The sequence below is a fragment of the Leguminivora glycinivorella genome, chromosome Z (assembly GCF_023078275.1).
Source record: "Leguminivora glycinivorella isolate SPB_JAAS2020 chromosome Z, LegGlyc_1.1, whole genome shotgun sequence".
NCBI lineage: Eukaryota > Metazoa > Arthropoda > Insecta > Lepidoptera > Tortricidae > Leguminivora > Leguminivora glycinivorella.
Window position 1 is genome coordinate 32,175,688 of NC_062998.1, and position 26,352 is coordinate 32,202,039.

The following is a 26,352-nucleotide window of genomic DNA, read 5'->3' on the forward strand; positions in this document are numbered from 1 at the left end:
CTGCCCGGCATGTTGACGCGTGCCAGCAGTTAGGCAACTCACCTTCAGGCTGCCGTCGCGCTCCGATTCTGACGCCGTGCTGTGGCCTTCGTACTATCCTCAAGGGCAGTCATCTTTACTTACACTGTTAGAGTAGTTCTCATGCACTCACCATGCTCGGTAAGCAGCACAGAGTGGTGCAGCCCCGTGGCCACGGCCACGACGCGGTGCCCGCCGGGCACGTTGACCCGCGCCGGCGGCAAGCAGCTGACCTTCAGGCTGCCGTCGCGCTCCGCTTCTGACGCCGTGCTGTGGCCTTCGTACTGACCGTATCGGCCGTTGTCCTTTTCTACAATCACATACACAATAACAAAGCTTTTTGCTAGTCACCATTTCCAACTATGGTCGATCATGTTTTAAATAAATAATAATTACTGTACTTAGGTACCGTACCGTAGGTAAGGCCTATTATCTATAATTAATAAGTTTAGCACGCCCTCGTGTGTCTAAAGGTCCTACCCAATCCAATATGACGATCGCTTAAAGAAACCGAAACGCTATTGTCTCCGTCCTCCTGCCATATTAGTGCGTTAGGTTCAGTGTCAACGATTGTCTAGGCTAGGCCCCGTTGCATTTACGGCTCAGCCACGACATTGGTCTGTGAGCGCGCATTGGAGCGAGACACAGCGATGGGACTTTTCATTCGCACGTATGGCTGCCGCTCACCGCTGTCGCGCTTAGACCAATGTCGTGGCTGGGCCGTTAGTAGAACGGATCACTGACCACTTCTCGCGTCGGAGCGGGAGGCGTCTTCATCGTCGTCGGCCGGCAGCCGCTCGGCGCACACGCCTTTGTACGTGTCCGCGCAGCGCCGACACACGCCGCACGAACTGCAGCCGCTGTCACCCTCACCACAGCCACATTTCCTTTGAAAACAAATATAACAGTACATTAGCTGCAATCGATCGATTGAAGCTTTGCTCAGGCACTAAAATTCAACTAATTTTATACAAACAATTAATCCTCTGATGCGCCTTCGGCCTACTGGTAAGAGCATACAACATTCAATCGCAGGTAGCGGATTGAATGTTGCATGCTCTTATCGGTTCAGAATGACTCCTTCCCCTTGGAAGGTCAAATGGCAGTCGATTTCGTAATAACTAGTATCTACTTAAAACTCTGTGATTAGTTACCAAGCAAACCCCAGGTTACAAAAAAGTCAAAGTACATCCACCGAAAAACTTTTCCTCCAATGGTTAAAAGTTTAGTAGTTATTCTGCCACAGTAGGTACAAGTATTCTATAGTTAATACTCACTCGCCAGGCACTCTATTTGGAAGTCGCGCGCAGTGGCAGGCGCTTGAAAAACCGGTACATTCTCTGCACAGGAGACACACTCTGCAGTAATCCGTCGCAAATGTGTGCGTCACGCACAAAGGGGGCTCTTTGCTCTGACGGCGTATCGAGAACGACTCTGGCGAATAAAAAATAACCATTAAAGATCGGTATAGGGTTTTCTTAGACAAATCAATAGCCGGGTCCACACAGAGCGATCGAGGCACGTCGCGATGCATTTCCTTGTGCGCGTGCTAAGACGTGCAATGCGTTTTGTTCGGTCAAGCCCGGCTATTCTATGTCGCGCTAACACGAAATAGCGAAAGAAAACAGAATATGAACGTTTGACCACTTGTCTAAGAACCCTGGTCCATGCCTGAATTCCATAGTAATGATGAAATGTAGTAGTAGTAATCACTTTATTGTGTACAACAGTTTATACTTATACAATTTGTAGGAATGTACTTACTCTCCTTAGTGAAGCCAAATTCGCGACCGCATTGGCCTTTGTTGTTGATACCAAAGGTGTAGACTTGGCCGAAGGTAGTCAACGCTACAGCATGAGCTTTTCCTAGTGCCACCTATAAAAGAAAATCGGTTAATTTTTAGCAACTTATAAATTCAAGTAACAATCAAAATTTGCATCTCATTGTTTTGTCCGGCGGTTCACAATGGCTCTGAATTTATGGTATTAATTTATGAGAATAAATTGTCTGGGAGTGCCTATCATAATAGGAGGGCAAACATAAAAAAAAAATAAGCAAATTTAATAGGGTTAAGATTGTAATTATATGAGGAATGTTACGTAAACCTGAAGTGACGAAAACTAAAACAGCTATTATGTTATTATTTCGCATGTGTTGTAATGTTTCACCTGAACAATCCTCTCATGTTTCAGCCCAGTGACGAGCCCTGTGGAGTCGCATTGTTGCGTGTCCTTGCCGAACATCAGCAGCAGTCCTTGTCGCGTGACCAACGCCGTCGAACCGTAGTTACACGCGGCGTAAACTATGAAGTGACCGTCAGCCTGACGAGAAAAGAAACATTATATTTATTTATATTCTGCTATAAGTCAAAACTGGGGCCCAATTACTGAACCTTGACCGCTCAATTTCGTCCAATAATATATCCACTAACAGCTACTTAGATTCTACAATCGAAAACCAATGGTCATATCGAATACTACTACAAATAGAAATAACAAACGCGATGAGAACATCGCGCTCATATTTTAGGAATAGATTTTACCGTTTTCCATATGTATTAATATTAACCCTTTTTCAGGAACCGCCAATATAGAAAGTTTTAAGTAAGGCGAGTCACTTTTTCGAAAAGTGCAATCTAATTTGCATCCTGAATAGCAGCGTAGAACCTGAGCTGACACCTATGTGGTCGATAAATAAAACTATGCCTGGAAAAGGGGTTAAAGTGACGAAGTCGTGCGCTCAAAATTCACAGATATTTGACAAAAGTCCCTTGCGTTTTTAATGAGGATCCATTGGACAAACCTTGATAATTTTCTTAGGCCTCGTAGGTTTCGGCGTTCGGCGATGCTTGCTAGCGTCACCGTCTTCGCCGCGTCGCGCGACCCCCGTGAATAGTGCAGTGCCATTATCCAACACAAGTATCGCGTGCACACCTTCATGACCAACGGCAACCTAAAACATTTTTTTTAATAGAAGTAAATAAGATGTTCCTCCAACGTCGGTAATCGATACATTCGTGCAGAAAAGTAATCGCTTATCACTGGTTGGCGTGTACTGGTCGAGAAAGATTTTCCTTTAACAGTTTTGGATTTAAGTTAATTGAGTTGCTCACAATTATTCTAAGAATCCTGCCAAACAATTAATGTATTCGACTGTACAGTTTTAAGAGATAATTTACGTTTCGCTTCTGTTAATATCAAATCATTGTTCATCTACATACTACAACTATAAACACACCTGAACCACTTTACATTTCTTCACATTAGGAGCGTCGTTCCTTGAGAACAAGGTCTCTTTCATTAATGTCCACCGCCCTATGTGTGGAGATGCGGCTTTGTATCCTAAACTGGTGCTTTTGCCGGTGTAAAAGACCTATAATAAATAAGTGATTGATTGATGGTTGGTTAACATTAAGTTAGGTACCCTATTAAAATACAATACAGAATTCACAACAGGTTCTAATCTCACCTTTCCTGAATTAGTAATTAGTAGCCCAAAGTCCTGTCCCGAGCAAATGCCTACGAGGGGATCATCATCATCGTCATCTAGCTGCATAGCAACGGGCGCGTCCAACTCCAGCGGCCTCCGAGACATGCCGTCTTCGAACGGAGCGCGGCCCAGGGCGAGCGTGCGACGCCGCAGCAGGGGCACGTTAAGCTCCTTGCGTGACGTCAGCGCGACTGGCGCTGCGCCTTCCTCTCGATCCGTTGGGGTGTTTACGTCGTACATCCTAATTGTTAGACTATCCTGTAGGTAAAAAAGGGTTATAAGAAAACTATGTTAGCAAAGTTAAATATAAACAGGCATTAAAAGGTGCGACTTACGAAATTTGTTAGTATAATCAATCCTAGTTGATTTCCGTCAGTAAAGACAGCCGATTTAGGTTCGACGGGAGCGGGTTGACCGGGTTCCAATCTTATCACATTCTTAACTTCAAAGGTATCTTTATCAATTTCAAAAACTTCAGTCTTTTTTCTTCCGATTCTTACATAGAGCTTATTCTGAAAGGATACATAAACATGTCAATCTGTGCTGTGCAAAGCATAATCATGATAATAAGCAGAAAATTTAAGTGTACTTACTTTACAGTAACCTAGCCAGCCGTGCCTATCACTAGCGAAGAAATCTGGTTTGTACAAATACACATGTTGCCTAATGGAACTGCCATAGCCGGAGCCAATTTTTAGGAGTCCTTTGGAAGTAAAGACGTAAAGAAAACATCCGTCAGAAACGAGAGCGCGAACCACTAGTTCGCCCGAGCCCGCTGTCAACTGAGGGGGGATGTCTACGGGGAAACTGGTGACTAGAGATTGGTGTGGAACACCGTAGTTTAACCACTGGTTACGGGACGGAGGACCTAAGATTACAGAATGGACGCTGCGCTGAAGTGTTATCAAATTTGCTGGCACCTGCAAGTAAAAATGTATGTGGTGTTTGAAGTCATTCAGACTTTGACCTCATGACTCATGAGATCAAGATATGAGTGATACATTATTAGCCATGTCTGTAGAGATTTGTTTGACGGGTGTTTATCCAGCACATCATAAACTATACTACTTTAGCTAAGTTTATGCTAAGTTTTTTTTTACCTGACCATTACAATGTTAATGACCAATAAAATCGAGCGACGACGATCATCAGTTTAAATATGCATACATAAATATCAGATAAAATTATAGTACTAACTTAGACTAAAATTACCAAATCTACAATCTATTAACTATGTGGCTATGGGGCAGGAACTACTAGTATGTCTCCACAAGACCACCTCCATGTCTCCACCATAATTTATAAATATTTTTTTTCATCATACATCTAGTCTTTAGATTCCTTATGGTCTCTATGATGCTTAAGTAATTATACATTTATGTTTGCCAGCTCCCCGGCTATTAAGTTTTCCTATTTTCCATTTACCTGTAGATATTGTTCCGAAAGTGAAGGAGAGGACATTATAAGAGAAGCTACTGCATTCAATATTAATTCTGCTTCGCCTCTAGCTACTGACAAGGCTATGAGGCAGGAACTACTTAATGCTGTCAGAGTTGTTGGGGTATCTGTACGTCCCAGAGGACTAGTGTCACTCGAAACTTCCACCAGCATTGCATGTAAGTTTGATATTATCTGTAATAAAATGAATGAAAAAATTTTGATACTGTCCATTTAGATAAGATAATATACTACATTAAATTATTTTGATAATTGTACCTCTGTTGGTTCTTGCGCCAGCTCTTCAGGCGCGTGGCCTTGCAGAACATCAAGTAATGCTCGCAAGGCATGCTCACAAAAGTGGGCATCTGTGAACCGAGCTTGTGATATTAATGAAAACACTGTGCGTAAACCTATACCTGTGATCTGTAACAATATATGTAAAATGCTTATTGGCATCAAGATGATGATGGGAAAATAAATATTAGTTACTCTTTCTATATAAAACCAACAAAGAGCATGTCAACAATGTTATATCTTAAATTAAATACTTTCTTTAGCAAAAAAATTACTCTCAATCAATCAATCAATCAATCAATCAAAATATTCTTTATTCAAATAGGCTTACAATAAGCACTTTTAAATTGTCAACAATGTACAATATTCATCTTATTCTAAATGTCAGAGCAATTTATTGGTGCAATAAACAATATTGTTTTAAAACTACATTGAATTAATAAAATGATATCAATCTAAATCTCTTTATTGCACACACCACTAATAAAAAACAACTAGCTTTAGGTAGCAGTGTTTAATAAATATATTTGCAAAACATGAAGTCCATGTGTGGATGATGGTAGTGCCTTTAACACCCCTTACAAAATTGTCATGCAAGATGTTTCTTTTCCACTTAGACTGTATATTGAACAGTAACAAGCAAGTTATCTTGACTGATCAACTTATCAAATGCAACCAGATTTGTTAAACATAAACTCCATTATAAAACTACCTTTGGTAACTTGGCAATCGGAAGTTGTGTGGAAAGGTCATCATTGTCACTGTCATCAGAAAAATCTGATACCAAACCATGAAGACTCTTCCAGCGAGTAAGCACCGATCTACGGACAGTTGCATACACTGCAAACTGGGAAGGGTTTCCCAGCAGTGCAGGCGCAAAACAGACGGCAAGCGCATTGGTAGCTTTCAGTCTTTTCAGCTTTTCCTTTTTTCCAAACTTTTTTTGGCCTTTTTTGTCAGGTTTCCTGCAAATAATATTAAATTATAACTGTATACTTTCGTACTTGGATGTCTGACTAATTTCCTTTATGGGTTGCGATTCAGAAATGAGTTTTGAGTAACTTATAAGTTGTTACAGGTTTTAGATTGTAATCAAAATAAGGTTTTGTAAAATATACAGTAATACCATGCTTAACGCGAGCGTGATGCGTTCCAAGGAAAATCGCGTAATACGAATTTCGCGTATATCGGGGTCACTTGAATAAGGTACCAAATTTAAAATCAAACCGAAAAAAGTTTATATTTTACTTGAAAAATGACAATCAAATACCTTGTTTGAAGAAACTTTAACATTTTACATTTAAAAAACAATAATAGGGTGCTATTTTTTTATTAAAAAAACAATCTAATGTTTTCTGAGTGGCGTTTTGCTTCCGATCCATCAAAATTTAAAAATCGCGTTATAGCGAATCCGCGCTAAATGGGGTCGCTTAAAGCCGGGTATTACTGTACTCATAAATTTAATAACATCATTAGCCTTAGTATGTCCATAATACTAACCTAGTGCCACTCCAGCATAGTGTCCTAAAGTATTTTTTATAGTTTTCAGGTATCATGCATGTTAGCTCTGGCACTTGGATCCGTGAAGCCATGGTGACTTAGTGCGTATTTTGGCCACTACATTATTCTGCTATAGTATTGGTGTCAGGAGCTGAAAATATATCATTATATTATATTACACAAAACATATAATGTAACACACCAATCAATGCCACCTTTTAATTACTTTTACCACTTTTCTCATAAAAACCAGTAGTTATTTAATTTACAAAATTATTTTTTCATATTTTCAACTAGGCTACTAGGAAGTAGGATACTGTGGGAGCATAATATTACTTTGCTATCTCTAACGAAAATTAAAAAGCTTTGCATAGAACATGCTGCTTGTTTTAAAGAAAAATCAGAAGTACGTTAATTAATCAAGTAAGAAACACAAAGAGAGAGTACGTTTATATAAATCGCCGCGGCAATATTACTTACAACATACACATAATAATAATATATCAAAGATTACAGCAGTCGCAATCGCAAATGCGCATCGCAAAAATTGCAATTTATTATAAATTTACGACGTAACGCTTACAGAAACATATTATATTAAGTATTGTATTGGTTTTTCAACACGGCAGTTTTAACCTGCTAGTAACATAAAAACTGTGTATAAAAATAAACTCCTTGTCGGTGTCTAAACTAACCAATTTTATCATAAAATATTAATTAGTACCTGGTAATGCTTTTGCCGCATTATTTTTGTTTCATTGTAGTTAACTTAATATTTCAAACTCGGTGATCTAAGTAAAGTTTGTAATAATGTCAAAAAATCAATAAACACACGGCGCTAGTGATGCGGACACGTTAAAAAAAACCGGTAAAGTAAGCTACTGATTGCGTTGAGTATAAGGGTAGGCTCCTACGGGCAACTTTGTTGCCGGCATCTTTTTTTTCTAGTCTATGGGCTAGTATGAAAGTGCGCAGACGTAACTTTTTGTATAACGATATTTTTAAAAGATATTTAGAAATATTTAATATTCCTTTATTACAAGAAATTTTTAAACAGTAACCCTATACTGTCGACCCTTTCAAATTGATTGTGATACAAGTATTAAAAGGAGCTGTTTAATTAAGCTATTACTTTGTATACAATAAAATTTCATTCTTTGCTCCCCGGCCAACAACATCCCATGACCCTAACCGAGTCTTTTCTTTAGCTATGGCATTTACTTAGGAGTGTGCATCCAGTTTTCGTCACCGATTAGTACCGGGGGTCATCAAGTGTCCCCCACCTGTCTGGTCTATTACCGGGATGCCATACCTTATTCTTTTTAAATGACCTCCATAGTGGTTGGGTGCCCGGGGTCATGGGGGGTCATGCCCCCCTGGAGCCTAGGTTGGCCATACAAATAGACCATGTGACCCCTCCCCCTGGACACGAATCTGGAACCGACCTTGTGCCGTTCTTCTATTCTTAGTTCCTCAGGGCTCAAAGTGGTAGACCCCTTTCGTCAGTATAGGTTCCGCTTTTCCTCAGATATGAGTGCGTGTGTGCGTGCGTGCGTGCATGCGTGCGTACGAGTGAGAGAGAGAGAGACAGAGAGTTAAGCCTCAAATCTTTTGTTAAACATGTCTGGGATGGAAGAGATCGCTTAAAGCGATAATACCGCCTGTTACTACCTTCATTTTTTATTGTAAATCTGTTACATATTTTTAAATCTAATCTACATCTTTGTTGTTCAATAAAGATTGTTCTGTTTAAGATTTGACTCAATATCAATACTTCACTGACGTTAAATTCACACAATATAATCAATAAAATACGAAAACTATAGTACCAACAACGTTGATGTTGTACCACCGTGATGTTGTACTCTTGTTCCGTGTTGGTAGAGTTAAAAAAATTGGTTAATTTCTTCTATTTTTTCGAGCTTTTTGTCAAGCTGTATAACAACTGGGCTTAAACAAAACCAAACATTAAACTAGAAACAGCGTCCTCTAGTGGTATAGACTATAACTACCAACCTAGATTTAAAATCGGTTTTTTGCGAAAAAATCATCAGTTAGTTACAACCCTATCGCCGCGCCATTGTGGTGGTGGTTGGTGTTCATTCAGTTTGTCATTATGCCCTGCTTGTGTGTATTTTATTAATTTTAAGGGTATTCATGAATATTTTTACTAGAAATGTTTTAGTGGGAAATAATAACAGTGACAATAATGCGTGCCGATCCTTTTATACCAGACTAATATACATCTTTGAGTCACCACGGTAAGTTGAAATTAATGGCTGAGGTTATTTGTTGTGACATAGGTAGTTATAACGTATATGTCTAATAATTTGTCATCAACGACTACAAAATTAACTAAAATTATGAAGATTATGTGTTCTACTAGTAGTTTTTTGAATTGGCTACAAATTCCATTACATTAATTGTATATGGTCTAGCTGTAAACATCGTTTATTGTCTATACAAAATAGCCATAACGATGTCGTTTTTGAGCGTTGATCGTGTATGACAAAGAAACATAAAATCCTGAATATTATAATACAACTTGCGCCGGAAATCCGTTAATCATCTCTCATAGTATATGTTTAGCCTACTACCACAGTAAATATATAATCTACCTATTGTCTCAATGTTTTTTTTATAATAAGTCATTATTTGCATTCTTAATAAATTTAATAATATATTGTATATTGCATAATTTATAACTATTACATGTAGTGTATTTGTCAAATATTACCAGTTTGTGTTCAATTTTATCTTTTTAAATTATAACAGTCCAGATTTTCTTTGTAAGTCACTCATTAGTGCCACCCACAGTGCTCTTTAGCCTTAGGGCTCATCTAAGCCTAAGTAAGGTCATTGTGAGATTATAGTGATAATTATAAGGAAAATAAACGAAGACCTTCTAAAAGTGTGGTGGTACAGTAACAAACAACAGTACTTCATTTGGGACCCTGTCAAATGATATCCTATTCAACAGGATTCGGTGATCAAAAAGGTTGTGAACCGCTGATGTAAATGTATACCATTTATACAGACACATGTAATAAATACTATAATATACTAGGACATTAGGAGAATCGTAAAATCGATAAAAAATATCTATTACTATGACAAAATGCATGGATATTATGCCCTAGCTGATTTCATATCATGGCACAGGAATTTGAAAAAAAAGTATAAATATAATAGCCAAAACCATACCAATATTTAGGGTTTTTGTGTCAGTTTCCATTTCCATCCACTAACTCCTGTTTTGACCAGCTGCAGAATATCAAATAATTTACAAATTTCATTTTTATGTATATATTTTTTAGACAAGAATTACAGTAAGTGTAGCAAAGAAAGTTTATATTCTAATGAAAGAAAAGTAGCACACAATATAATATATTATTATGTTATAATGATAACCACACATCAGAAAATCTATTTCAATGACATTCATTTACTGAATTGAATTGGCAATCCAATTTCACCAAATGTATGTAAGCATTATATATACAATAAAATCTACATATATGATATATAATAGAAGAAACCGACTGACTGACATATCAACACACAGCCGAAACCACTGGTCCTAGAGATTCCAAATTTGGCATGTAGGTTTCTTATAAGGTGTAGAGGAACACTTGGAAAAGATTTTTCAAAATTCACATCCTAAGGGGGTGAAATGGGGGACAAAGTTTAACTTTTGAACAAGGTTACTTTTGGTATGCGCGGGTGAAGCGGTGAGAACCATTTCATTTGTCTAAAGTAGGTAAGTAAAATGATGTATATAGATAAACATGGGGTATAATTTTGACACCACTATTATTATGTATGTGATTGATATCAATAAAATAATTATGTTTTAAATATGATTGACTGGCAAAACTATAGATTAACATATTATTTATTTAGAACAGTGTGATCACTGTGTTAGTTTGTGTCCACTTCATCTAGTTTTTGTCCAACAAATATAGGATTAAAATTTTAATATGCTTCTTGCGAAATACATTTTTTATCTAAGTAAAGTGGTCCGTCGAGAATGAGCTACGAGAGGCTGGCAGGTTGAGCTGGAGTGAGGACATAAGGGTCGCTGAATCAGAAAAGGTTGCATGTGGCTTTACAACCACTCTGCCCTGTAGGGTGTCTTATACAAAACAAAAAAGGAACTGCAATAAGCGCAGCAAAAAAGATTAATATTTAAATTAGCACTAAAACCTTATAAATAATAACATTGTTCTGGTTCTGCAAGGCAATCAGTGAGGAGCAGCAATGGAGGCAGGTGCGCGCGCGCTCGATGTACTCCCACTGCTGCACGAGCGCGTGGCGGCGCTGTCCGGCGGCCGCGACCGCCGCGGGGGGCCCATCATATGGTTCCCGGCCAACCCACGCCGCGACCGCATCGCGCCTGATGACTACCGCCGACTCTTGCATTACCTCATCAGCATACCTAGGTATGTCCCTTGCTTAGTCTCCGCGGGGGGCGCATCGTATGGTTCCCGGCCAACCCACGCCGCGACCGCATCGCGCCTGATGACTACCGCCGACTCTTGCATTACCTCATCAGCATACCTAGGTATGTCCCTTGCTTAGTCTCCGCGGGGGGCGCATCGTATGGTTCCCGGCCAACCCACGCCGCGACCGCATCGCGCCTGATGACTACCGCCGACTCTTGCATTACCTCATCAGCATACCTAGGTATGTCCCTTGCTTAGTCTCCGCGGGGGGCGCATCGTATGGTTCCCGGCCAACCCACGCCGCGACCGCATCGCGCCTGATGACTACCGCCGACTCTTGAATTACCTCATCAGCATACCTAGGTATGTTCCTTTATGTTTTTTTGACTTCTTTGTCTCTGCGCGAGATCATCATATGGTACCCGGACAACCCGTTTGCGATCGCGTCGCGCCTGATGACTGCCGTCGACTGTTGCATTACTTGATCAGCATACCTAGGTATGTTCCATTTTATTGTTGTCACTTGTTTTGTGACGAGGATATTTCATTTCCGACGTATATTTAAAAACAAATGTTATAGATTTCACTACTATGGCTAATGAATAATGCTAGTTGTGGTCTTATGATTGTAACAAATCTATAACAGCTATATATAGTTAGAGCCCATTAAAAAGCATTCTGAATGTATCACGAAAAATTTACTAAAGTATCTGACAAACAGAATCAGAAAATAATTTCAAGTTCAGTATTCTATTAAAACATATTATAATTGGGTTTTAAATGGTTATACTGAGTTTTTATTGAGCAAAACCATGTGCATCAGCTTTTTCTTACTGTCAATAAACCTAATTGTTTTAATGCCCACAGACAAATTCATAGCCCCTATATACGAAGTAGGTACTTTCAATAACGAGCTGATGTCTAATTGGTCATATCCTCAGCCACTGGCGTCGAACAATGGCTTATTGCATTCGGAGACTGCTTCGCCCGTAATTCGATACTTCATTGTTAAAGGCTTTCCTGTAGAAAATGTTCATTGCATCATGCAGTACAGCTTTAATAACTGACTTCTCTTTGTACAAGGACTAGTAATTGTTACAATGAGCGACACACATTCTATGTTTTTTCATTAAGAATTTCATTGTTACGAGACCTTTTAACTAAGCTCTTGACGCTCTTCTAATGTGGGCTGTGTATACAAAACTATATCATATTCGTTACATTATTGTGAAACAGGGCTTTACAAAGGAATACTTGTGTTGATGTGTACAGACGTAGTGCGAAAAGATTTGCCTTCGTATTGTTACGGAAACGTACGAACGTGTCATGCTATTTCAGTCAGTCTCAGTACAAGATGTACTGACATTGACTGGACTAGCATGACACGAACGTTTCCGGAAAAATACGAAGGTAACCCTTTTCGCACTACATATGTAGTTCATGATCCCGACGTCGTAAAATTTGTCGGAAAAGTTCATGATTGTTATTTTACTTCTGTTTTATACTCAGACTTTGAGACAAACTGAAATGATAAAACACTTTCATATGTTTCCTTAAAAATATGTTGGCAAAGGATTATGCAGTAAACTGATAACTGAGAATTTAAAAGTGACTTGTTCCATTATTAAAAATATGACAGTAACATATAATTGTAATAATAACAAAAGTATAACATTTTTATGTGTTTTATTTTTTAGTGATGCGGTGCGGTCACATGGCTTCACAATCCTTATTGATATGAGAGGTTCTGCGTGGGCTGCGATCAAACCCATTCTTAAAGTTCTCCAAGAGCACTTCTCTTCATCCGTCCATCAAGCACTCGTAGTTAAACCTGATAATTTTTGGCAAAAACAACGTACTACTATAGGAGCTCACAAGTATAAATTTGAGGTAAAGTTTGTCAGTTGTTAATGTTTAAAGAAATTTGACTGTCATGTTTGACTTGTGTATTGAATATACATTTTATATTTTTACAGGCAGCTGTTATTAGTTTAGAAGCACTTCCTAAAGTCGTAGATAGCTCACAATTAACACCTGATCTAGATGGTACCCTTCAATACGACCACGCGCAGTGGATAGATCTGAGATTAGTAAGTACATATTTACTCTTGCATTACACGTTGTATTTTATCATACGAATATCTGCAGTTTATAAATCATTACATACATTTTATTATGTGCTAAATATTGTAAAATTTTATTTGTAGGCACTAGAAGAGCTGATGTGGCAGGCTGGCGAGCTCCTAGATAGACTTGATGATTTGCAAGAAGATGTCGCTAGGGCAGATTTTGCGGATGACGTCACGGGCGCTCGCCGGGCCATAGACGCACATGCAGACATTAACAAACGATTGGCCAAGGTTCCTGTGGACGAACTTGAAGCACAAGGTCACTATTTCCGTCACATATTAAATGGACAATTACATATTTTACTTAATCTTAAATAGTTGATTTTAGTGTATTGTTCTGGAAACCACAACAGAACAAGGGTCTGTCTACGTAATCAATTGTCTGTAACGGTCGATTGCCTCAAAAACGAGTTGATTAAGTAGGCGAATAAATCGTGGTTGTTTATATAACTTCGGATTCAGTTCGCGTACCATCGTCGGTCATTGTATTTCATAACTTCAGTAAGACATCGTATTTATCAGTGCAGTGTCGCGTGATGGCACCGAAAACATGTGTTTTGACTGTCTGTGGTTTTTCGAGGAGGACGGTAGCAATGACGGTAAAACAATAGTTTAGTAGCTGTATGTTCCTCTGTGAAAGTGCCAGATAATTGGGGATTTCAAGATGGAACTTAAATGTAATATTAAAATAATGCATGTGTGATTGTGCAAATTGCAGCTACATTTACAAAAACTAGTGCCTGTGCTGATTCTTGCATTATTTTGAGTGGATTTCGGCACTTGAATTTAAAAACGGGAAAGTCCTAAGATTAGGTGTGGAATTTCATTGAACCACCATGTTTATTGAAACACTTTAAATTTAATTTAATTTATTATTTTATTGCGAACAGGCGAACGAGTCCTGCAGCGCCTGGAGGCAGCGGACGCGGCGTGCTCCGAGGCGAGCGGCAGCGGCGGCGAGGCGGCCGCCTTCCACTGCGGCTCGCCCGGCGCCGTGCGCGCGCAGCTCACCGCCGTGCGCTCCGCACACGCGCACGCGCACAAGCTCTGGCAGCACAAGAAAATGCAGCTCGACCAGTGCTTTCAACTGAGACTGTTTGAACAGGATTGCGAAAAGATGCTCGAGTGGATCGTCAATCACAGGACGGCTTTTCTCGCTACGTATGTTGAAATCGGTCGGTCATGCGCGGCCGCGAAGAGACTTCAAGAAGAACATGCCAGGTATGTAAATTTCCAGTAAAAAAGTGTCTCAGATAAACAGAGTAAAAAATCGTTTGATTGATATTGATCGTGATGTGTTTAGATTCGCCGCGGCTTGCACGGGCGGCGGGCGGCCGAGCGTGGCGCGAGTCACGACGGCGGCGCGCCGGCTCGCGGACAAGCGCCATTACGCCGAGGCCCAGATTACGGGGCTTGCACACCGTCTGGAGCGCGCCTACAAACAACTTTCAGCTGGTAACATTCTCATTTATTTATTTTCGCATACTCTTTTCAACTGCGAATACTAAATACTATCTGTACGGTGACAGGTGTCATCATTATTAACAAAAATAAATCTGCTAACTTACGCTAAGCATACAAAAATGATATAGAGCCTGTATTTTGATAACAGGTTAGTGAAGGCAGCTATCAAATCCCACTTATGGGTTTTCTTTTTGGATAGCGTTTTTTGACTTAGTAGCCCAATCCATCCATATCCATCCATACTAATATTATAAATGCGAAAGTAACTCTGTCTGTCTGTCTGTCTGTCTGTCTGTTACGCTTTCCCGCTTAAACCACGCAACCGATTTTGATGAAATTTGGAACAGACAATCTTTAGACCCTGAGACAGAACATAGGCTACTTTTTATTTCGAAAAAAAGGGATGAAGGGGTTGAAAAAGAGGTTGAAAGTTTGTATGGGATTTCTTAATTTTAAAAGATAAAACCATGAAACTTTATATTTTAGCACTTGATAAGAAATCATTGAACATCTTGATAACGGATAGGGATAGGGATAGGGATAGGAATAGGGATTGGGATAGGGATAGGGATAGCGATAGCGATACGGATACGGATAATATGGGTATCGTTAGAGGGATACGGGTAATCGGTCGGCGGTCTCTTACAATCAATGTGCTCTAAGACGATCGTTGTTTGCTTGCTTGAAGATTACGTTTGCGATAAGTATAAGCAAAATGTAAAACAATTTAAGGGATAATAGAAAAAAGTACTTTTTACCCACCGATCATAGTGTCGAAATACGGGCTATGTGGGATGTTTATAAAGGTTTCCCCAGCGTATATAGAATTACCTACGCTGTGGTCGATGTGTAATATTTCTACAATCATTGCAAGCAAAAGTATTATGTGCAATCGAAATAATCGCAGATAAATATACCTACAGAGAAACCTAAGGATCCAAATGAAAATCTTAATGAATACTTTTATTACGCGGGCGAAGCCGCGGGTAAAAGCTAGTGTTATGAATAAAATAATCAATAACTACAACAAATTTCATACAACCTTGATTCATTGGTTTAAGAGACTGACAGTTACCTACTTGCGAATTTGTAATAATAAGGTGCCAGTTGCATCAATCACAGTTAACAAACACATCAAAGTCACTCAGCAGACGTCTATCGAAGTTCCTATACAATAAAAATTTGCAGACGCTTTGGTGCGACCAACCTTACGTAGGTATGCAGTTGGTCCAGCTTGTGGTACGAGGGCGACACTGAAAGTTTATAGAACTGGCCACTTGCAAAGGATATAATTAAAAATTAAGTTTACATTTTAAAAATAGAACTCTTTGCCAATATAAGTGTGTGTGCATTTCATTCATTTATCATTTGTTTTACGATTTGGCGGCGAAATCAAAATTGTATGTTTCACTTTAGTATGCATTTCACGAGATAAAAATTTAAGGATTTTCTATGACTTTCGATGTCATTTAAGTCAACTAAAGAGTTGTAATTGACTGCGTTTGCCTTTCACAGTGAAGCCCCATCTCGTGGCACTGCTTAGAACTGGTTTAATAAATTTAAACGTGGTCGCACTAATTTCACCGATGAGCAGCGTGAGGGACGGCCTTTTACGGCGATGTCTGAAAATAACATCAGTTTTGTGAGGCGTATGATAGAAACTGACAAAAGAGTGACCTGCCAGCATATTTCGACGACCTTAGGAATCGGTATGAGTCAAGTGCACAAAATCCTCCATGGACATTTAGTACTCAGAAGGCTTTGTGCCCACAGAACTATATTTAGATAGAAGAAACAAGTTCATCTATTTGTATAGGGGCCGAGCGTGTCAAATTTTGTACTGAAGTTGTTTCTTGCCCGTAATTTTAAATATGTCTCAGGCTCTTGATTGTTCATAATTTTTGTGTTGTTGCAATTGAATATCACGTAATGAGGCATTTTTTATGTTTTGATTGACTTCAACTTACAAAAATTGACGCCCGAAAGCTGCAAGCTGCGATTAAAGACGGACAACTCAGTGGATTTCACTGAGTTCATTTGACACGCTAAGTAGATACGTTTGCTTGATCTATGGTATATATGACATCTGTGTTTGTGCCCGTTGGATACCTCATAATTTGACAGACACAAAAATGACCCCTAAAGATGAGTGGGCAAAGTGTTTTTCTCAGTGGTTCCATCGGATGCAGCGATGTATTGACGTGAAGAAACACTATTTTAAAAAGATATAATAAAACCAATAACTCGCTAGTTTGCTTGGTTTCTGATTTTCTAAGAACTTTCTTTTTATTTGTACAGGTCTGGAAGAGCGATCAGCAGTGCTGTCACTGTCAGTAGTGTTCCACCACAAGGCGGAGGCGTACGCGTCGGCAGTGGGCGGGTGGGGCGCGCAGTGCGCCGTGGCGCTGCAGCTGGCCACGGGGCAGGCGGGCGGCGCGCCGTGCGCCGACCCGCGCGCGCTCGAGCAGCACGCCCAGAGGCACCGGCAGCTGTATGAGCACATGTGCCAGGCTTATACTGAGGTAATGCTCTGCTTGTTATTTGCATACGTCGTTATCGCGGCTGCAATAACAAATCGGATAAAGAGCACATAAAACAGAATGTAGAAACTACTGGTAGAAACAGACATATTATGCCTACAGCTACTAAGCATCTCAGAAGCTCTTGTACATATGGAAAGTTCTCGCTAAAAATGGTCTATAAAAATTGACGGAATGTTTAAAAAAAACATAACTAACATTTATGACGGATTTTAGCTAGCATTTTTAAAATCACTCGGCAATAATTATTTTGTGGTCAAATAGGAAAAGTGACTAAGCACTAAGCAGTTTGCATTGCGACTGCATAGTTAATATGAATTGATACCCAAATCAAGTACAGAGAGGTTGGGTATTAGAAATTAGAAATAACTAATGTTGATAAATTTTAAACGTCTACTAGTTAATAAATGTTCTTCAAAATAAGTTTTGCGTCTGTTTTTGCTTGTTTTTCATAATCTTTCTGTATTGACAATTCGTTTTTGTCCCCACGATAATGACGTTATAACCATAAGAGCGATCAGTGCTGTCACTGTCAGTGGTATTCCACCACACAACGGAAGCCTACATGTCGGCAGACAGTTAAAGCTCACAGTGTGTGCAGTGGCGCTGTTGCCAACCCCATGTCTCAATAAGTATTAGTTGCCAGTAGAAAAAAAAACATGCTATTAAAAATCATTTTATATGCCCATAACTTATTACTAGAACAAGAAATCTTTCAGCGTATTGTAATAAATAAATAAACGAACATGTTTATTTCTGTCTTTGTTTGCTCCAACTATCACCTTAGGTACCCATTGTTTAATTAAAGTACTTACAGGTTGATTCACGAAAGCTGGCACGAATGGAATGATCGAAACTTTTATTGTGTAATGTAACTAATGTATCTGCATCGGTATAATATAGTCGTAACTGTCAAGAGCCACTATTGTATTGGTTTAAGTGTGACACATAGATATTTTTATTCAGTCATTCTTTCCATTCGTGCCAGTTCTAGTGAATTTACCTGTAGGATGTCCTTTCGTCTGTAGATTAGGCAAAAATTTACAACAGGATTAAAGTTAGGTATAAACCAATGTAATGTTTATTTTGTAACAGGTCCATTCAACAAGCAAGAAACTGCTGTACCAGTTGGATCATTTAGTTCAAGTGTGCCATCAAACTGATCCCGCTGATATGGTAATTATTACATTTTTGTTGTTTTACATTTAAAAAAATTCTTTTTTAGGACACTTTCACAAAAATACTAGTATTATATGTATTATACACATTTAATAGTATAATACAGTAGTAACACGATGATGACCGAGTGAAATTGTATGTGACTATACCTTATATTTATACTAAAGTCAATTCTTTTTTTATTTTATTTAATACAGAGTGACGGCACTGTAAGCACAGCGGGAAGCAGTAGCGGCGACCCAGCCGCCGACTACAGTTCGGGCGCCAACCACGTCCTAGCGGTCATACACCAGATCCTCGGGCACCACCGGGCCCTCGAGGCGCGGTACCACCAGGCCCGGCTCAAACTGCACCAGAGACTAGCGCTCTTACTCTACAAAGAAGACTGCCGACAAGTGTTGGACTGGCTCGCCAACCATGGCGAAGTGTTCCTACAGAAGAACACGGGTATAGGAAGAAATCTCCATAAAGCTAGAGTATATCAAAAATCTCATGAACACTTCGAAAATGTTGCACAAGTAAGTAATCATAACATAATCATTGATTTAAATTTAAATACTATCAAAACATAATAAAATCAACCATAAGTTGATCAATTTTTATGGTCACTTGTTTTGAAGTTTAAATTTAAGTTCTGCTTGCAACTCCGTATGCGTAGAATTATTAATTTCATTTTCCAGCTACGTAGTAAATTCCACATTCCTTTTGAGACATTATTTTCAAGACAAGAATCTTGCGGGGGTAAAAACCTTCCACCTATCTATACATCAATTTCATTTACTATTAGGAAGCTTTGGTGCATTCTAAAATATGCCTCTTGGAAAAGACTCACTTCTCAATTATGTGGATGTGATGCAAACAGACCTACTAAAACTATATTAACATGCAATCTACTCCTACAGAACACATACACAAACGCGGACAAGCTCCTAGCGGCGGCCGAGGAGCTGGCTCGGTCCGGCGAGTGCGACCCCGAGGAGGTGCTGGGCGTAGCGCGTGAGCTCGAAGCGCACGTGGCCGCGTTCGCGGCGCGCGTCGACCGCCGCCGCCGCCGGCTCGACCTGGCTGTGCTGCTATACACGCACGAGAAGGAGGTATGTAAACTGTCCACACATAGGGTAAGCAGCAAAACGAGGCGATTTCCGGCGCGGCAAACTGCCAATGCAGACATGTTCCGACTGGGGAAGCGCACGCGTTTGTTCTCGGCCGGGGCACGTCCACATTTTCCGTTTGCCGCGCGAAGAAAATACGCCGGAACGCAGCTTGCTCTGTGCGCACCCGACTAGTAAATCTTAGTATCATTGTGTTATGTGCAGAGTAAGGAGTATGATTACGTTAAACGCTTATGTGTTTATGCAGCTCGTGCAATGGCTGGAGACGGTCCGTAGCGGCGGCGGCATGTGCGCCGCGGACGACAGCCCCGAGGCAGCGCGGCGCGCGCTCGAACAGTGTGCGCAGCACCGCGCCGCCAGCCTCGACGCCTGTGCTGCCACCATCGCGCAGGGCGAGGCGTTGCTGCAGGATCTCAGGTAACATTTATTAATACAGCTAGTGCAGGAGGCGGACAGCAGCCCTCAGGGCACGCGGCGCATCCTCGTGCAGTGCGAGTGTAAGGCCTGAGTGAACGCTTATATTGTGTGTGCAACGTGGCGAGATGTGCGGCGTGCATGTCAAACGATTGAAGCTCATACAAGTGTCCTGAGTCGACGCTGCATAGATATAGCCCGCCCTCCCGCAAGCCCCGCCGAACGCTCTGCACCGAGTGTCCACTCGGGCCTTATACCGAGGCATTGTTGTAGGATCTCAGGTAACGTTTGTTAACGGAGTTAATGCTCGTCCATTGGCGGCGGCAGCATCGGTCGACAGCCCCCAGGCAGCGAGGCGCGTGTTAGCAAATAAATAGGGACCGGAATTTGAAATTTGTCTTTGGGGGCTAAAATTTATTGAAAAGCCCGTCCTGTTCATCATTGATTGATATAAGTCGATTGTTCTTCATTAATTTCTTTTTCAATAGGGAATATTTTTTCATCGGATTAAGAACATTTTAAATATCGAGTAGTTTTTAATCAGTTTACCGACAAGTGTTTGTTTTTCTTCAGATACACTAACCGAATTGATGAATGACTAATAAGATCGATACATGTTTAAAAAGCGGTGCTCCCTCCCTTACATATATCAAAAGACGCACGCAAAATCCGGAGTTCCGGACCCTAAAAATAAACAAAGCGGAGAACGAGGGGACGCTCACACTGTATTTTTATATCGGAGTAAATGTTTGTAGGCTTTAAAAGTCTCCTTATATCCTCGTAAGACCCAGGCCGAATTTTACTACAATTTGGAACTTTATTTGTATACGAGTCCAAATGCGAAATATAATTACTACTTGTTCAAGTACTTCTGTACATACGAGGAGCCTATTATAATTTGAAGCGGTGATTTTAATTGTGACTGGGCGGTTTACGTATAATCGCTTCGTATGACCATGGTCTTAAAATATGATAATCAGTGATCGTATATTACTATTATATTATACTCTTTATTTACTTTGCTTCTTAGATTAGATTAGGCTATTTTATAATAAGTATGATTATAAAAGTAAAACCACATACAAAACAATACAAAATATATAAACACATTATAAAAAACCTAACCTAGGGTGCCGCCAGCAGCGGGGCAGGGCCCAAGCTGCCGGTGGTTAGGGCTGCAGAGAGAGGAACCGTCGGACTATACGCGCCGTGTCCAAGATCACCGCCTTCTGCATCTGGTCCTTGATCCAGCCACCTAGCGAGAGTCTCTTAAGATGTTGGTCGAGACTCGAATACTTATTATTACCTACATTGGATTTGCGTTTATTTTTCGACTAGTTACTTGTAACCTCATTGTTTATGAGCTTTGGTAGTTGCTTACCATCAGGCGTTCCGTCTGATCATTTGTCTACTATGACATAAGAAAAATTATCACAGGCCGCACGGCATATCCATATCACTGTCTCTACTTGTTATCCCGCGGTGTGGCATCCAAATCCCCGATCACTGATGATAATCATTAATATTAATTAATATTATATTTAATAGTCCTTACTAGAACTAATAGTTAAGCCTTTCAATATCGGAATATGTGTTTTTTATCTAGTTAAAATTATTAGCGCAGCGCCTTTGAATCACAAAATGCTGCCTCTTAATTCTTACCTACATTAACAAACACCGTGCCAGCCGACATTGAATGTATTAGTATGAGGTCGTGTACTGAATGGGCCGCGAATCTATGTACAGTTGCCCCTGTCTATGTACAGTTGTACAAATTGTACATGTACGAGAGAAATAAATTAGTTCTCTTTGATTTGGAGTATCTAAAGACGCAGGATGTCAGCTATGTACTGATATGAATACATTGTTTTATAAATGATCGTACGTCATAACTCATATTATTCGGGGCTCGACGTATACTTACATAATTCGTAAAATGTGTCGCTTAACTTCAAAACTGGGTGAATCCATTCTGCTATAAGGTTGATTATCTTTCAGATCATATGATATTTTCCATATATTCAACCTTAAAGCAGAATGGATTTACCCTGGTTTGAAGTTAAGCGACACAAATGCTGTTAGAACTGTCCTTTAACATGTTTATTTAATTTCATTTATTTCGTTGTAAAGGTCATGTCAAGATGTTATCTTCTATCTTCTATCTATATATATAAAAATGAAATGCGTTTGTTAGTTACCTATAAACTCGAGAACGGCTGGACCGATTTACGTAATTTTGGTATTGAAATGTTTGTATTAGACCGCAGAAGGTTTAGGCAGTGTAAAAACACGTAAATATTGTGATGATAATTAGAAAACAGTGATTCTTTTTTCCCATACAAATTGTTCCTACCTGACAACTGGACAATGACGTGACGTTAATGACAGGTGCGTTCCAAACTTACATTAATGACGGATGCGTTCCAAACGCATTGTGATTTTATTAATTTATCTTGGCAAAATAATGTGAAAATTAGTAATTATTTCGTTAAAGAAATAAGAAATAATACTAAATCGGAACGCACACGTCTGTTACAGCTATTTTGAGTAGTCTATAAAGTTGTCATTGTCAAATTGCTTGCCAGATTTATAAATTTCTCTAATAGCTGTAACAGACGGCTAGATTTGGTTCGGGCCGGACCGGTCGGATTTGGTCCGCGTGCTCTACAGACGGCCGGATATGGTTCGGAGCGAATTAAATCCGCTGTCCGACTCGAACCAAATCTGACAGTTTGTTACAGCTATTAATTTTATACTTCACAAAAGTAGTGATGAACCGGTACCATCGCAAATAAATAGTTACATTCGCTCCGTGCAAAACTTAGGCGAAGGAAACCGAAACGATCACAATCCTCAAGATCTCTACACACATGGCGATCGGTTGCTCGATTAGAGTGAGATAGAGCGATAGAGTGAGGCAATACATGTTTGTCCTTCTCTACCTATTGCTCCATCTCACTCTAATCGTGCAACAAGTAGTTGATTAGGTGGATGTCACACTGGCTCCGATTCGCATCGCACAACCGGAGCCAGTGTATCATCCACCTTAATATGTAGCGGCCAGGTAATGCGGCTAAAAAATATTGCTTGAAATGAAATGAATGAGAATGAGCTGTCAAAACAAAAAAAATCTGTTATGGCCGCTGTACACATGTGGCCAACGGTTCCGCCAACCCTTGGTGGAACCCCTTGGCCAAGATAAGAGTCGCTGTTTACACATTGGTGAACCAATCACTTGGCATTGGCTCTTCATGAAAGATGGACGTGGAATGGAAAAGGCTATTTAATTCTAGAACATTTACGTTGTCAGCAAAATTTGATTAAAAAATAATAACCCCGTAGTAAAATTAAATTATTTGAAATATTAACAATTTTTTGAATATTCTGATAAGCACATTTATCTTTTTTAGGCAATACATTAAAAATTTGCAAGGTTATTTTATTTCCTAAAATCAACACTATTATTGGCATAGATAAACTTATTATTTTCGTAAATATTTCACTACTGTCCTTTCTGACGGCTGACGACAAACTGAATGAAGCGCCAACGTGTAAACGCAGTTGGCCATTGGCGCCAAGATCCTTTGATGTGTGGACAAAAAACCGACACCAATCGGTTGGCCGGCCAGCGCAAGCGCCAACTGCCAACTTACGGCCAAGTAGCCCTCTACACGCTTGGCCAAGGGGGTTGGTGGAACCGTTGGCCATATGTGTACAGCGGCCATTAGACGTTGTCAACTGTTATTGCTGTGATTTGTGTTTTGAGATAAAATAAAAATAGTATATTTTTGTAGTTGGAATAAACTAGCGTAAATGGTGTATTTTAAATGAATGGTAAAAAACCTCCAAATTGATTTCAAAAGCAAATTAAAGTATTACAGTTAGTAACTAAAACAACGCAATAACCGGATGATTGCCACAAGAGGAAAAAGGTAAGTCATCTTATCTCTTCAATAGGTATGTGCATAGCCGGGCACCGTTAATCAAATATTTAACTTCGATAATCGTTAATCCGTTACTAAAAAAGTTAACTTCGTTAATCGTTAATGCGATACATTTCAACAAATTTAACGTAAGTTAAAGTAAATCGATAATCCGTTAACGCGTGACAAAAAAATATTTTTACTGTAGGTATATATTTAGTTGTATCAGTAATCCACTATAATGTATTATATTACTGTAAAAGCCCGAATTACAGCAAGCCTATTGAACTCTAGGCTACATGTGGAAGGCAGTGATTGCCTGAGCTACTGCCAAGAACTGTGTCAGGAGAGCTGCAAGATCACAGCAGGCGGAAGCCGGGTAGAAGCTAGGGAAGAGAATGTGGTCTTAAATTGGGCTCGAATTTGCTGCCCTGTCACTAGAACCACAGTATAATCTAGAACAGTTGCCATGGTAAAACTTAGGATTCATCGAATCAACGTTGGTAAAAGCGAACCCATGTGAACAACAATTCTTTAGGTAATATTTGGGCTTTTGGCGATCAAAATCGGTAAAAGCTGGGATTTACCGGTTAAATCCTAGGATTTTCCGTACTTCGGACTTTTACAGTAGCGTGTTTTTCGCGGCGCTGCCCTGCTAAATTAACGATTAATGGACTCGGAGAAATTTAACGGAAGTTAACGAGTCCGTTAACATTTTTTAGAGTTAACTTAAAAGTTAATCCGTTAATCGAAATGTTAACTTCGTTAATTAACGATTAACGGATTAACGAGTTAATGCCCAGCTATGGGTATGTGTATATTAAATAGGTACGCTATAATGTAATTAATGATGTAGCTACTTAATTGTTTCAAGTAAAAATGGTCACTTCTTTGCCTTGCCCCATGTTTTGCGCCTCCAAGTATAAGGCGATACGAAGTACGCCGGGCAGCTAGTAATATTATAAATGTCAGTCCATGACGCCCTGCTAGGGCACACAACATACTTACAACTAGTTAAAAACAAAATATAACAAAATACATTTAAAATTGCATAATGAATTAAATTAAATAAATTAGAATATTATATCAAATTATCCAGTCTAACTATTGGTTGAGAATAAATACCTACCTACCTAAATATATCAATTTTCGCAGTTAAATCGTTATACATTATAAATTGTGATCATTAAGAAAATCTTTTACAGAGTAGTAACATTTATTAATTAATAGTTTTTTTAGCTTATTTTTAAATACCACATGTCGGGGTTCTTGTTTAAGGTGGCTCGCTTTCCATACAAAAAACATCTACCATTTATTTAGTCACCGCACACTACAACTAAATAAAAATATGCGCATACATCTACTATACATTATCCGTCGTCGCGGTAGTGAATGAAATACATTGTTTCATACAGAAATCATGGACAAATCCATGTGAATTTTTTATTAATTTGACGTAAATGTGCGTGCCAAATTTTGTGTACAGACACAGAGCCGTCATATTTCGCGCATTTTTAATTGACATTGTCATCAGTGACACTTGGCTCTTGACAAGTAATTATTAAAGATATTGGTTTAGTTAACTCAAGCAGACTCAGAAATAATGACGCATTTTGTCAATAAAGATACATATCGTATATTTCGGCACTGCTAATGTAAATCAAAATGGCGTCTTGGTCAAATGCACCGATTATGAAGCAGGTGATTCTGAGTTCCATCCCGCAGTTTTTTTTAATCATTTGAACTTTTTTTGGATTTTTTTTTATATATTTTTTAAATGGAATATTTGACTATTACGATATTGCTTTCCTATTTTTTATTTTCATACAAAAATACAATACAATCCTTTATTATGCCTTTGTTGATAAAATAAAATATTACACGTCTGGTATAATACATTATACATAGGTCAAAGTGTGGGCATAGTATTAGTAATGTATTGCATTTACTGAGCTGGTTGACCTATGTTATTGTTGTGTGAATGTTTTTCTTCAACAACTAAATGGTTATATACAAGAATATGGGTAGCTTTTGCACATTGTAATTTTTCCTCAGTCACCCGTTGACCACGAACGCTGTAAAAGTGTTCGAAACATCGGGATGAATTTTAAACTCATTATACGCGATTTAATCCGTTTTCATAGTTTTTAGGGTTCCGTAGTCAACTAGGAACCCTTATGGTTTCGCCATGTCTGTCTGTCCGTCCGTCCGTCCGTCCGTCCGTCCGTCCGTCCGTCCGTCCGTCCGTCCGTCCGTCCGTCCGCGGATAATCTCAGTAAGAGCTACACGAGCTTATTCCACCGTCCCCATTCTACCATCGGACTCTTAGACGCACGGCAGGTCTCCATCCTTACTTGGTGGATATTCCACGAATCCGCACGAAGCGCTTTGCTTCTTCTTTTCT

The 26,352-nt window shown here is 39.5% G+C and overlaps 2 protein-coding genes across 2 annotated transcripts in view; one reads left to right on the forward strand and one right to left on the reverse strand.

Annotated features, from left to right (window-relative positions):
- Positions 1-6,834, reverse strand: part of LOC125240457 (E3 ubiquitin-protein ligase MYCBP2) — a 111,309-nt gene extending 104,475 nt beyond the window's left edge. Inside the window, exons 1-14 of the mRNA XM_048148351.1 lie at positions 6,743-6,834; positions 5,955-6,207; positions 5,225-5,371; positions 4,934-5,140; positions 4,102-4,428; positions 3,844-4,020; positions 3,488-3,766; positions 3,257-3,391; positions 2,822-2,971; positions 2,188-2,340; positions 1,783-1,894; positions 1,296-1,452; positions 763-905; positions 152-328 (exon numbers count right to left, since the gene is read on the reverse strand). Coding sequence (XP_048004308.1) covers positions 152-328; positions 763-905; positions 1,296-1,452; positions 1,783-1,894; positions 2,188-2,340; positions 2,822-2,971; positions 3,257-3,391; positions 3,488-3,766; positions 3,844-4,020; positions 4,102-4,428; positions 4,934-5,140; positions 5,225-5,371; positions 5,955-6,207; positions 6,743-6,834 — 2,509 coding nt within the window. The remainder of the gene's footprint in view (positions 1-151; positions 329-762; positions 906-1,295; positions 1,453-1,782; positions 1,895-2,187; positions 2,341-2,821; positions 2,972-3,256; positions 3,392-3,487; positions 3,767-3,843; positions 4,021-4,101; positions 4,429-4,933; positions 5,141-5,224; positions 5,372-5,954; positions 6,208-6,742) is intronic.
- Positions 6,835-8,839: 2,005 nt separating this feature from the next.
- Positions 8,840-26,352, forward strand: part of LOC125241703 (kalirin-like) — a 129,160-nt gene continuing 111,647 nt past the window's right edge. Inside the window, 12 exon segments of the mRNA XM_048150300.1 lie at positions 8,840-9,003; positions 10,983-11,184; positions 12,885-13,077; positions 13,164-13,277; positions 13,395-13,575; positions 14,207-14,537; positions 14,620-14,771; positions 17,079-17,302; positions 18,416-18,496; positions 18,697-19,017; positions 19,402-19,593; positions 19,859-20,028. Of these exon segments, the coding sequence (XP_048006257.1) occupies positions 11,003-11,184; positions 12,885-13,077; positions 13,164-13,277; positions 13,395-13,575; positions 14,207-14,537; positions 14,620-14,771; positions 17,079-17,302; positions 18,416-18,496; positions 18,697-19,017; positions 19,402-19,593; positions 19,859-20,028 (2,141 nt within the window). The 5' untranslated portion in view covers positions 8,840-9,003; positions 10,983-11,002.